Raw genomic sequence first — 14,588 nt, forward strand, 5'->3', positions numbered from 1 at the left:
ATACTTAACAACTTACTGTCACTGTGACTCGATCTGAGATAAGGCTGTCATCGGCATGCCTGATTTGAAATAAATTCGGTCACATATAAACAGCAATAAATTCAATTTAGAATAGATTATTACTATTATAGATATAATTCAGTTTACCCATAAATAAAAAATATAACTAATACGTTATTTAAAAATACGTTGTTCTAAATTCTAAAGTTTGCATTGATATATATTTATGCCATTTCTAAATGGATATCTTCTTATATTACCATATAAGTTTCAGCAAGTGAATTTCGCTAGTCTTGAAGGAATGGAAAATGTTCAAAACATTTATACTTAAAATTTATACTTAAAAGTTGATAAAATAGGCTGAAAAAGCTTCTGAAAATTTAGGGATCTAAAGGTTGAGTATTCTTCTTTTTTTCTGACAAATATTTCAAAATCAATAAATATCCTTAAAGAGGTTTTAAAATAGCAATCTTATAGATCATACATTTTAGTTCACTTACAATTCTTAGTTTCCAGATTTCATCTCCAACTCGTTTAGCATAATCTATATCATCAGTTATAAGAATGTTATCAAAAATTGTACCAGATTTCACTTGCCACAAATCAAATCCAACAGCACAAAGTTCTTTTTTTCTGTATAGCTCTGGATCAGGTTTATATTCGGGATTATCTATTTCGGGATGTACCCATGGACCTTTATAGTTAGGATTATCTATTTGCTTTGGTTTCCATTCTCCCTGAAAATGACAAAGTTATTTCTTATTAATCAAATTAAAATTATAAGTCATTTATTAGTAACGTAGATCTTCTTGAAGAATCACTAAAAAAGTTAAAATACCATGAGGTGATTATTGAATATTAAATTACTTATTGATTTATTTATATTATCAACGTATATGGAAAGTGAAAGTTCCGTGCAGTATTTAGAAAAGACATTGTCGTTTTTTTATTTTTTGAAAAGAGCTTGAGTTTGTCACATCTACAGACAATGCATGGTAAACTAACAATCGTGCTGACATATTATGCACATGAACTATTGTGTACCGAAAATATGGTATATTATATCTATATATCGATTTTCATGTATGTTACGGTGCACAACAGTTTACGAGTATATGTATTATAATTATATGTATGATTGCTAGATTGCCCGATGCATTATGAGGAATCTTCCTAATTTGTAAGAAAAGCTTTTAATACATATTAACATACGCTTCTGACAAGATAATTGTTAAATGATATATTTCTGAACAATGGATTAGTATTCACGGCCCTCTTAAATATCCACGCCGATCATGAATTACCTTGTTTGACTACACAAACCGGCAAATTTTAGGCCCAGAGACTAAATCTCGTATATACGAAGGGCTTTGATGTGCTGAATCCGAATCCAAGCTTAAAATATACCCTATACGTCAAATTTCCGAGATATCCTAACCTAAAAGTGCAAAAAATACAGGTGTTTGCTATATTTGAGCTCTTGTTACATCGCGCATTTTTATTTTATTGAGAATCTGGAAAAATGTTAAAAAGGACAAGTTTTTTACTTCAAAAAACACTAACCATTTTTTAAAATTGGATTTTTGCAAGGTATAAGATGTACTTCGAAGAAGACAAAATCTGAGTTTTCAATGACACCATAATTCATTTTGATGTCATTCCATTTTTCCAAAAGAAAAATACCTCAGGAGTGCGATAAGAGACTATTGTTTTATTTTCAGTATGCTTATATAAATTTAAAATATAAACTACTCAGACAACAGTAAACGAGTACAATGATCGAAAATTTGAAATAGTGGACATGACGAGCCAGAAATCTACTGTCAGAAACATCGGTTACCGAATAAATTAAATCAGGTATTTACGAGACCTTCCATAGTTTCCATTCCGTGGATTTATTCCATAGCTTCGAGGGTATCATAATACCAAAACATTATACGCCACAAACTTAAACCCGTGATAGGGAACACTCTCATAACAGCTCCATAAAACCGGGAACCTACAACAAATTAATTCAGAAACCCAAACCCCAAGAAGCCCAAGAGATCTCTATTTTTTACTATAGATTCAGAATGAGTGAAAAATTCAAATTTATTTTATGTTCTTTAAAGTCATTCGAAGGTTAATTAAGAAATATGAAGTTAAGAAGATATTTTTTTGAATATTATTTTTTATTATCCGTTAATCAACATTTTGGTGGTACATTTATACGTTCATTTTCAATAATTCAAGAAGGTATATACTACTTTTTTATAAAGCAGAAGATTATGTTTGTCTAATAAAATAAAATGTCAACAGTTGATAATAAGAGAACTTCTTCGGATGGATTTACATGCGTCAGTTAAACGTTGTATCATATTTTCCCTTGTTGTGGGCACTTCGATATAAAATACATTTCTCAAAAGTTTCCATAAGAAAAAATCAACTAGTCACATACGGAGATTTGCCACCTATTCCGTTCGTGCACATAAGCATTACAGCCAAATGAGTAGGAAACTAATTGGATAGTTTCTCGTCAACTCGACTGAATAATTCAAATACGCATTTTGCGCAGACTATTATATAACATTTTTCTTCGTTTTCTCTAATTCGTCTTCCGGTTATAGGATAACAAATTTACAAAGTTTATTTAGCAACAATCAGTCGCTCGTTATGTGTATACTGCATTCGTAAGTGTGACGATACTCTCAGTGCTTAATATATCTCTCAAAAGAAAATTATTATCTCCAGCATTTTCAATATTCAGTGTCAAGTGAATTCCTCGGGATTTTCATAACGTTTCAATATTTTTGTAACGAATGACGAGTGTCAATGTTTCAATTAAGATTTTCAATTGATAAAATTGAGTTCTTATAAAAAAAAAACTTAGAATATATTTCATAAACATGGCCAAGAGAGCCCGTAGCAAAAAAGACAATCTTTCAGTCAATCCAGAAGAGTCGGATTTTAGTTTAGATGAATCCATTGACGATGCAGATGAATGTGATTCATCAGAATTGGATGACTTAGTAAATGATGACAGTGTTTGAATTCATAATGGACTCAAAATGTAGGCAATTTTGGTGTAGATAGGGACTTTTTTGATTCACCTTCAACTATCAAAATACTTTCAATACCGAAGAAAAATGTCGAATCATTTTTATTTTCTCAAATTTTCACGACTTCGCTATTAGACAGTGTAGTAACTAAGACTAATAAATATACATTTCAAAAAAAAGAGTAAGAATTGGCATGATACGAATAAGGAAGAAGTTTCGGCTCTCTTTGGAATGTGGATTCTGATGGGTATTCACAAATTGCCAAGAGTAAGAAATTATTGGAGTTCAGATCCATTTCTCAAAGTTGATTATGTTTCAAATATTATGCCTTATACTCGATTTTGTAAGCTGACGGAAATGATACATTGTAATGATAATGATTCTATACACCCAAGAACTGACCCAAACTACGACAAGCTCTACAAAATCAGACCATTGATCGATTATATCAACCAAACAAGTAATAAGAGTTATAACATCTCAAAGACCGTTTCTGTAGATGAGTCAATGATCCCCTTCTCGGGACGGTCCTTTTTTATTCAGTACATATTTCAATAAAGCCAATAAAACGAGGGTTCAAAGTTTGGTGTTTGGCTGACTCATCTACAGGTTACGTGGTCAAATCTTAGGTCTATACTGTAAAAGCCAGAGATGGCTCGAAAAATACACTTGGAGAACGTGTAATTCTGAACTTAGTAACAAATATTCTGGGTGTTGGATATTCGGTAGATTTCGATAACTTATTCACTTCCGTCAACTTAATTGAAGAGTTTCTCGATAAAGGTATCTACTCAGTTGGAACAGTTCGAAACAATAGGACAGGGTTGCCAGAAATAATGAAAGCAAAGGAGAAAATGTAAAGAGGAGATTTCAATTATAGAATCAAAAAAGATATTTCTGCGATCAAATGGATGGACAGGAAACCAGTCATAATGTTGACGTCAGCTTTCAATCCTACGGAAACTGTCCAGATCACTCGGAAACTGAAAGATGGATATCGGCTTCCTATATTTTGTCCAATTACGATCCAGGCTTATAAAAAAATGGATGGTGTATATAGGTTTGATTAATTGAGGGAAATATATATAATAGGAAGAAGATCTAAAAAATGGTGGCATTCAATAATGTATTATTATATAGATCTGGCTATAGTCAATTCTTATATTCTACACAAATGTTATAAGGAAGGTGAGTATGAAGATCAATTAGTATGTAGAATACAGTTAGCGAAATAATTGATTGGCGATTACTACGGAAGAAAAAGATTCAGGGATTCAAAATAATATGAATATATCTATGTTATTTTGAGTATACTCGAACTGACGACAATCTCTGAACCTTATTCTAACGATACTTACAAAAACGAAGGGGAAAAAAATATAAAAATTATTAAAAAAAAATCAAATTAAAAACACAAAAAAATATAAAAATTTCAAAAAGTACAAAAAAAAAAAAAAAAAAAAACACCTCATCAAAGTCCGAACTGCAACCTTCACGTCATATTGAATATAAGTTAGTGAAATTATCACTGAAACTAATAGAGTTAAGGCTATGCAGCTGATAACTCAATTGACCCTCAACCTGACTAGTGATATGAGAATTCATAAATTCCTATCTCATATAATTTTCGAAAAATCTCACATAGAAATATATTCATATTTTCGTTTTCTCGACACAGAGTACAGTATAATCGTAATTTGACGTTCCTCAAAATCTTGATTTTTTTTCTTTCCCGTTCCCATATTGGATCCGTCATCTTGAATTTTTAAAATCTGACCTCGGATTCAGATTTAGCGTGGCTCGAGATCCCATACAAGGGAATCAACCCAACCCGACCTAACTGATTTAAATGATTTTGGGATATGTTGTAGTACTTGAAAAAAAATTAAATATGTGTTTTTTTTTATTGGCCCATAAGGGCTTTTAAGGGGTGAAATCCACCCTGAAAATCAACCCCTAAAATTAGTTTTTTTAATATTTTTCAGCATCAAATGAATATTTTTCAGTAAAATCAACGTTAAAAAATTTCTTATAAAAAGGCGCTTTTAAGGACATAACATTTATAACAAAGAGTTGCAACCCCCTTTTTAATAGGGGTAAATATACTATTTTTTGTACTGTTTTACGACATGTAATATAGTAAATCAGCTCGAGTGATTTGAAAATCGCACTGATAATGAGAAAATACCAAAATTAAATTGGCGTGTTTCCGGATTTAAAAAGAAATATGTTTAAGGGGTGTTTCACCACCTAGAAACCACCCCCGTCAAATTATCAGCAGGTTAATCCACCTAACCCTGGGATAAACAAGTTTAGTCGTTTGTTATTTCTTGAAATAATTTAATCCTATGTATGAGTTAGCTACCTCAACTAACCTACCTGCCTCTAACCCACCAAACCCCCATAAACCACCCTTACCAAACCACATGCAGACTAACCCACCTAATCCTGGGAAAAGCAAGTTTAGTCGTTTGTTATTTCTTGAAATAATTGAATTTTACACCATATGCGAGTTATCCCAGCTGAATCACATACCTCTTATCCACCTACCCCTAACCTATCTAACCTCCACCCTTATAAACCACCCTTACTGAAACACAGGCAGGCTAAACCTCCTAACCCTGGGAAACACGAGTTAAGTCGTTTGTTATTTCCTGAAATAATTTAATCATACGCCTCAGCGTGCTACCTGAACTAACCAACCTGCCTCTAACCCATCAAACCCCCATAAACCACCCTTACCCAACCAAATGTAGGCTAATAGACCAAACTTTGGAAGAATTGAGTTTATCAGTTGCTTTTTCTTAAAATAATTGATTTCTACACCGTAAGTGGGGTATCCCATTTTTTTTTGATAAATCATATCTGTAGCTCAAACATAATTTATGACAAATAAAAATATGTTTAATACATTTTATTTTAATAGTACCAAAATGGCAAGAAATATCTCTTAAAAATAAACACGAGAATAACACGAGGTCTAATTATCATTTATAGATCTATACATATATATTAATATTCGTATGTAGATACATAAATATATTTACGTAAGAGCCATCGTACGCGATACAACATATATTTTAATTTTTCATAATAATTTTTATCTTTTTCTTTTTTTTATTTATTGGTAAATTAAAATGTATCATTCAACGAATTTCTTACAGAAATGATAATAATCATCGAAAAAGTGTTTGAAACATAATGATCTTTTACACCAACCACAACGTATTATAGCAACATTTTTACATGCTTCTACTTCGCAATGTATATTGCAAGAATCCCCAAAACTAAAATCAACAGGTTTATCTGTTTTAGCTGGTTTTTCAGCAATGTAGCTGCTTTTATACCAAGCGTATTTAAAAATATTTGTATATCTTGGTGAAGAAAGCTTATTATGGACAAGAGACTGCATTTTTATGATGTAGATTCATTTCATAGTCCATCAAAATTACTTGATCTGATAAACGTCGAACGAAGTTTTTCCAGATACGAAATCCATAAACATGGAGTGGTTGGATGTTCCCTGTCGTTTCTGTGGGAATTTTTTTTATACTAACAATTTTGTTTGTCGGCATCGTTTCCCTTACAACTTTATCGCAATGTCTACTCCAAGAGTCGAGTAAAAGTACAGATTGAGGTCCAACATTTGGTAAAAAACTTCTTTCAACCAAATTTGAAAATGATCTAAAATAAAAAAATGTCAACATTTTTTTATGTCATTGCATTATAATGAAAAAAAAAATACACAGTTGTCGTTAATTTTCCAGATTTAGATGCTTCGACATGCACATTTTCTGGTCTAAATAATGAAGATTCCACTATGGGACTGAATAGACCACTTTTTTCTTTTAATACTATAAGAAGTGGTGATAAAAGTTTCCTTGTTACTGATATAGTTGGCTGAATTGTATAACTGTCCGTTATTGATGAAACCGACTGTACCAGACATTGCACCTGCTTTTCTCTTCAACTGCTAATGTTCTTCCCGAGTGCATTTCTAATTCGAAACCACTCGGATCTGAATTATAAAAGTTTGCAATGCCGATTTCTGGTATACATGATTTAACATCAGCTACAAAAGCATCAGCATTAGTTTGTAGTTCTTCTTTACTTTCTAATGTTTTATTGGTGATAAATTTATTTACTTTTCTAGATACTATTCTATGAACTTTTTTAAATTTTAGTAACCAATTTTGAAAAGCCTTAAATCTTATATCTTCATGGCCAATAATTTTTTTGAGCTTGCAATGCCCATTTCCGTATATTTCGATCATGCACTATCGTACCAGCTGCAATAGCGGCTTTTAAATTATCAAAAGTGTATTGGCAAATTTGAGCAATTTTTTCTCGGTAAGTTTTATTTTTATTAATTGTTTTCGCCCAACGTTTAAGTTGACTATAGATGAAACTTTTTTGAATCAATGTTGTACAGTATTCAGTTTTAAGTTTTTGTTTTTTCCGCTCCTCCAAAATGCTACGGCTCTTTGTTTATAATCAAATGTGATTTCTTCATCATCATTTGTGCACTGATTTGTTGGTGCAAAATCAGGATCAGGAAAGTGATGTTGAACTTCATCTTCGATAATTTTAGTATCAGTATCTTTATAATCTTCATGAAAATCTAACGTCTCTTCAACAATCATATCAATATCATTAAACTCATACACGGCATCTATTAATATTTCTTTCAACTTTTCTGACAATTTAATTTCTGTGAAATTAATCTCGCTATCTGGTATTTGTAAGCTTTGAAAATATGCTAATAATAAATTGACTGCGTTCAAAGGATTGATCTTCTTATTTTAATCTAAAACAAAATCAAGATATAAATACTCTTTTTTGAAGTTAAATAATTTTACAAAAGACAAAAGAAAACCGAGTCTATAGATAGAATTCGATCATACGTTTTAACCGTTATGTTTCACATGTTTACAAATTAAAATATTTGAATAAAATTATATATGATAAGTGACATAAATACTTACGTAGTAGACAAAAACTTTTCTTCTTGTTACGTACCATATTTTCGTGTTCGAGAAATTTGTATGTAAATATAGAAATAAGTTTATTTATAAATCCAGCACTATAAAAAAACTTTAACTTTTTAAATACTTGACTTTTCTTCAAATACTATTAATAATAAAATATGTATCGGATTTCTTATTATCGTAAGGGGTGGAGATTTGATATAACTTATCTTCATCGAGCCACTGAGAAGACAAAATTTTAAATAAGATAAAGTGTACAGCAAAGTACAGTACCAACAAAAAGTAAATTAAATCACAAGTGAAAATTGAAAAAAGTAAACAGTTTATAAGTATAGGAATTGGGACTATAATAATTATTTATAACTATTAATATAATCAATTATTTATTATAATTTCTTTTCTCATTGACAAATTGTAAATGATTAAAAAAGAAATAATAACTATATTAAACTTCCACTTTTGTAAATAATAATTTTTAACTGTTATTACTAGTTATTTTTCTTTATTACGAATTAACTTTACGTTTAAAAAATAATAACTATTATTATTACTTTTTTATACACAGCTATATGTAATACAATGCAAATATTATTAAAAAAACTGATACTATAACTGTTATTATTAATTGCGAAAAAACAAAATAGTTAATAATTACTTATAATTTATTTTCGTCTCAAATCTTATATTTATAAGCCGTTATTAATTATTTTTATCTTGTTTGTATTTATAATGAAAAGAAAATAATAATTATTACATAAAATTTTTAATACTTGGGACATATTGTTATGCAGCATGAATGTTATTCAAGAAACACATTTATTTTTCGCTATTTATATAAGTTTAGCCCGCATGTGGTTCGGTAAGGGTGGTTTATGGGGGTTTGTTGGGTTAAAGGAAGGTTGGTTAGTTGAGGTAGCTAGCTCATACATAGGATTAAATTATTTCAAGAAATAACAAACGACTAAACTTGTTTATCCCGGGATTAGGTGGATTAACCTGCTGATAATTTGACGGGGGTGGTTTCTAGGGGATGAAACACCCCTTAAACATATTTTTTTTTTAAATCCGGAAAAACGTCAATTTAATTTTGGTATTTTCTCATTATCAGTGCGACTTTCAAATCACTCGAGCTGATTTACTATTTTACATGTCGTAAAACAGTACAAAAAATAGTGTATTTACACCTATTAAAAAGGGGGTTTTCAACCCTTCGGTATTAATGTTATGTCCTGAAAAGCGCCTTTTTATTAGTGTGACGTCCGGGTCACTATCTCAGGTATGTCTAAGGCGGACGTTATCTCAGGTGCTCTATTTTGTTTGCGTGCGTACGCCTAAACCGGGACGAGCGATTGGAGAATCAGAGCTTTTCTATTTCGCATTTCGCGTTAAAAGAGAGAAAAATAAAATTGGACTGCAAGTCTTCCATCAAACACTAGGATCCAATGGAATCGGGACTTGCATGTGAATATCCCAGACCTTGCTGGAATTGTCACATAAAAAGAATTTAATTTTTCTTTTACGGCGCGACTGTCTTATAGAAAAGTATCCCAATCCTTGCTGAAATACTTTTCGAAGACTTGTTTTTTTCGAGTTCCGGTCTAGCTATTCTAATAGAAAGGAAGAGGAGAGATAGCAGTAAAAAAAAATTCGTTTAGACTTACTTTTCTTTTATTTAATGCAGTTGACTGGTACTTGGAGAGTCTGGACCTGGCACTTGGTCGAAATTCGTAAAATAAGGTAAAACTAATGAGCCTTGCGAGGAGCGAGAGAGTGAGTAAGCGCATTTTTCGCTTGCGCATGCCCTTTTAAAGCCTGGGGGTGGTTGGGAGGAAAATCCCTCTTTCAGTCCCTCAAAATTTGGGAAGAGTGGAAATGCCAGTAAATTTTAATTGGCTGACTGAGATTTCCCCTCTTTTTCTGTTTCGGTTTTTGGGCCCTAATTTGTTCAGGGGCGTGGTGAGAATTGGGGGAGTGCGTTCAAGAGTATGGGCCCTATCTCGTTAGATGGCTCTCCAAGTACCATTTTCATTACAGATTTTCTGATAATTATTAATTTATTTGTTATGTAAATTGTTACAATTAATTCTTAATAATAACGCAAGTTTCTTAATATCTAACATATTTTACGCAAAAATGTCTAATCCTACATGTTTACAATTAGTAACTTAAATAATTAACTAAATTCGTTGTTTAAATAATATGGAATGAAAAAGGGGCATTATTTAATTATGGACTATAGAATTGATTTACTAAAGTTCATTCAGATAACTGTTTTTCGACTATTTATCTAATTTCCTAACTTATAATTTCAAAACTTTGGGATATTTTCGATGATTGTGCGGTAACTACGTTTCTAATTAGACAATTAGAAATTTTTTAACGTCGAGTTTACTGAAAAATATTCATTTGATGCTGAGAAATATTGAAAAAACTGATTTTAGGGGTTCATTTTCAGGGTGGATTTCACCCCTTAAAAGCCCTTATGGGCCGATAAAAAAACACGTATCTAATTTTTTTTCAAGTACTACAACATATCCCAAAATCATTCAAATCGGTGAGGTCGGGTTGGGGTGGTTCCCTTGTTAGAGTATAATCAGTTTTCTATTCATGTGCCTGCAACGCTTATGTGCACGAACGGAATAGACGGCAAATAGGTTTGCGTTATTTTCAAAGTTTATGAATTATTTACTCAAGAACTAAGAGAGATATCGAAAAAACACCATGAAAAGTTTCTATTTGTATTTTCACGTAGAATACGAAAAAATTTTCTGTTTTTCAAAATATCGATTTTTTGACATTCCCGTCCACCATATTAGATCCGACATCTTTAATTTCCAAAAATTCGGATTCAGCGCGGCTCGAGACCCTATGAAATATAACCAATTTCCCCGCACCATAGCTGTAACTCTTATGTCCACGAAAGGGTTAATATCTGCTCTAATTCCTATGCATCAATAGGGAAATCTGCGATTTAAGAATCTTCTAACTTTTGAACAACTGTGGCTACACCATCATACTGGTATCACATTCGCTGCCTAGTTAACAAGTCAATATCTTCTAAAAAATGAAACATATAATGTCTTAAGAAGTGTAAATATTTTCGCGAAATTATGTTTCCATCAACAAAGTAATGTCCTTGTGATGTTAATATATTATTTATTATTTGATTCGTACTCTCGTGGTCTGTCGCGTTAAAGAGTAAGAATTCGTTTAGTTTTAAAAAATATATATGAATATTGAATATGAAGTAAAATTATAAATGAAATATATATAAGTGTTAGGATTGGACTCAAGGAAAAATAGACTTTACCCTAGTTTTTTATGGTGCGAAATGTTCTATGAGTCGAGCGTAAATCACAATCGGAAAGGAAAGAATTGCTTAGTTAATCACTAAAGAGAAAGAACTTAGGTATAAGCCAAGTTTATTCAATCTCGAATGCTCACTTTGCAAAGGCTAGAAGAGAATTTCAGCCTGTGCAAAATTGAGCGTATTTATACACAGATTTTTCCGCCTATTTACGCAAGTGTGCAAAACTATTTTCTCTTGTTTACAATACAATAGACAACACTAAGGAAATAGTAAATCATGTAAAATTTACAGAAGATAATATGGATCATTTATGTATAATTTATACTTATCGCAAAAAATAGAGTCAAAAGTTATTAACTAGTGAAGTTAGATAATGTAATAGCGCAATATTTATAATAAAATAATGAGAAAATCTTACATATAGAAATAGCTTATCACCTATAGAAGTAATTCCAAAAAAGAACCACTTAAATAAATTAATAACATTTGAATTACAATCAATTTTCGTATTTTCGCAAAATCTTATAATGTAAATATTAAATCGGTTAATTAAGATTAATAAATTATAATAATGTTGTTATTATGTACAGAATTAGCGCTTTCAATTCATGTACTATTATTTGTTTAAATAAATTATTAATTGTATATATATTGGTAACAGTAATGACTAAGTTGTTATCAATGAAACAAATTCATACTCATGTTTCTCAGATAGTCATCTTGAGTTCAAAGTATCCGCTTTTTTATAATAATTAACATTTACAACGTTATAAACAAATTAAGTTTGCACATTAAAATTTAATGAGATTTAGTAGTTCAAAGTAATTAAAAATATTATAATCTTAATCTATGCCCTAAAATCTGTATAAAAAATACTTCGTTTCATTAAAATTACTCTTAATAACGCATTTTAATTGAACAATAAAAATTATCATATCTATTTCTATAAATAGAGTGACGTCACGCTTCTTATATGGTCATGCAATTTGACTCTAGCACTAATACAATCATATAATATGAGAGGTGGTGCCTTTTAATATACAAAATGTTATATGTAGATTCATGAGTTTAGCGGGTTATAGTAATCCAGTGAAAATAAGAGAAGAGCTCATAAATAGGACCGTTACATCTTATTAGATAGCTATAAATAATTCCACACTAAACTACAAGACTCCAACGAGGTTATCAATCAATTTCACGATACCGGTTTCGGTTCTCCACTGACCAATAATGATTGTTATGTCGATTCAATTGATCGTCACTATGGAACGTTGCTTTATCAAAAAACATGACGCATTGAGAAAATGTCCCATTACAAAAATTATGTCTTTGGAAATCTTCAGTCATCAAGCTGTGAGTTAATGTTATGTGATAAGGATGGAATCGAAAAACAGCCTAAATTCTTCGAACTGTGCTACGCAGACTATATGATTGCACTACAATTCGACGTACAGACAAATGCGAGTTCAAGTGTATCAATGCTACCACGGGTAAAACTATTGCATGATCTCTTTCAGATACATTAATACGACGGCGTTGTTCCCGTACTCCACATCGATGCCTATTAAGTCTTCCTATCTTAGCAATTGTGATATCTAATGGATGTTGACTTTTATTTGGAAACCGTTCACGATACAATCTCGCTGCTGCATGATAGTTACCAATATAACAACGAATAAGACCACTAGCTATAAAAAGACTGCTTATATATGTTTAGTATCATTAAGGCTTCGTCTTCTAAAGAGGTATCATCATTCATCGTCAAAGAAGGACTGGTTGCGGCTTTGTGAATAAGATATCATTAACTTGCCATTCGTAGCTTATTTGCCTAATTATCAGTATTGCGAATCGAGAACTAAATTGAAATGACTTGCTCGAAGTGATCCTGAAAAAATCCACTAGATGCTGCTTGTAAAGATCACCTGTAATATCAGTAATAGAAAAACTTCTCAGTGCTATCCATATGGAAATCTTAATTTGAATATTGAAGAAAATCAGTACGCAGCACTTTAAGACATGTATGCTAATTTTCAAAACGCTTACTGTGATAAATAAAATGAGCCATTGCTGAACAAGAATGATTTTATTTATAATGTTCCTGTACGAGGGTGGTCCGATAAATACTTAGCCTACAAAAGAAAAACGAAAATTTTGGAAAAGTGGCGTTTTACTTTTCAACATAGTCTCCTTTTAGTTCGATACACTTGGCCCAGCGATGTTCCAACTTCGGCTCCAAAAAACGGCTCAATTACAATCAAAAACAGCATCGCGTTAACATTGCTCAGGAGATGTTGGACTTGGTTCGTGACGACCCAACTGTGCTCCAGAGCTAGTGATGAATCATGGGTTTATGGTTATGATGTGGGAACCAAAGCTCAATCATCCCAATGGAAGCTATCACATCAGCTAAGACCTAAAAAGCGCGCCAAGTTCGGTCCAACGTGAAAGTTTCGCTCACAGTTTTCTTCGATTACAGGGGCGTGGTGTATCATGAGTTCTTGCCACAGAGTAGTACGGTCAATAAGGAATATTACCTGCAAGTTATGCGTGAAGTCATCCGCCAGAAACGTCCGGATGAACAAAAACTGGCTTTTGCACCATGATAACACCCCTGCTCACACATCGTTGCTTGTGCGCGAATATTTGGCCAAAAACAACACAGTAATGGTGCCGCAGCTACCGTATTCCCCAGACCTGGCCCCCTGTGACTTCTTCCTTTTCCCAAAACTGAAGAGGTCCATGAAAGGACGAGGCTACTCCACGATTGATGATATAAAGATGGCATCGAAGAAGGAGCTGAACAAGGTCACAAAAAAATGATTTTTTTAAGTGCTTCGAGGATCGGAAAAAACGTTGACACAAATGCATTATATCCGAAGGGGATTACTTTAAAAGAGATAAAATATCTATTCATGAATAATTAAATAATTTTTGAAAACATAAAATTTGCGATACTTTTTGAACAGACCTCGTACCTGGTCTACGGCAGTTCGAATTTAAACTGCTATCGTTCGGATTATATAGTTAATTTACCCAGAGTTTTCCAGAGAGCACTAACAAAGGTACTCGGAGACTTGCTAGAAAAAGGATTTTGCTATGTTTATATCGACGACGTAATTATTGTGGCCAATACGGTCAAAGAACACAACAAGATGTTTAAACTTGTAGCACAAAGACTCATGTCAGAGATACAAAGCAAATACAAAATTACTTTAAAGAGAGTTTAAGTTTCTAGGAGATATGAGTGAAAAA

The 14,588-nt window shown here is 31.9% G+C and overlaps 1 protein-coding gene across 1 annotated transcript in view; it reads right to left on the reverse strand.

Moving 5' to 3' along the window:
* Positions 1-14,588, reverse strand: part of LOC131675581 (calreticulin) — a gene marked incomplete at its 3' end in the record, with an annotated part of 262,526 nt that overhangs the window by 71,687 nt on the left and 176,251 nt on the right. Inside the window, exon 6 of the mRNA XM_058954615.1 lies at positions 501-737. Within this exon, the coding sequence (XP_058810598.1) occupies positions 501-737 (237 nt within the window). The remainder of the gene's footprint in view (positions 1-500; positions 738-14,588) is intronic.

This window comes from Phymastichus coffea, unplaced genomic scaffold (genome assembly GCF_024137745.1).
Source record: "Phymastichus coffea isolate CEN01 unplaced genomic scaffold, Cenicafe_Pcof_1.1 PCOF00026, whole genome shotgun sequence".
NCBI lineage: Eukaryota > Metazoa > Arthropoda > Insecta > Hymenoptera > Eulophidae > Phymastichus > Phymastichus coffea.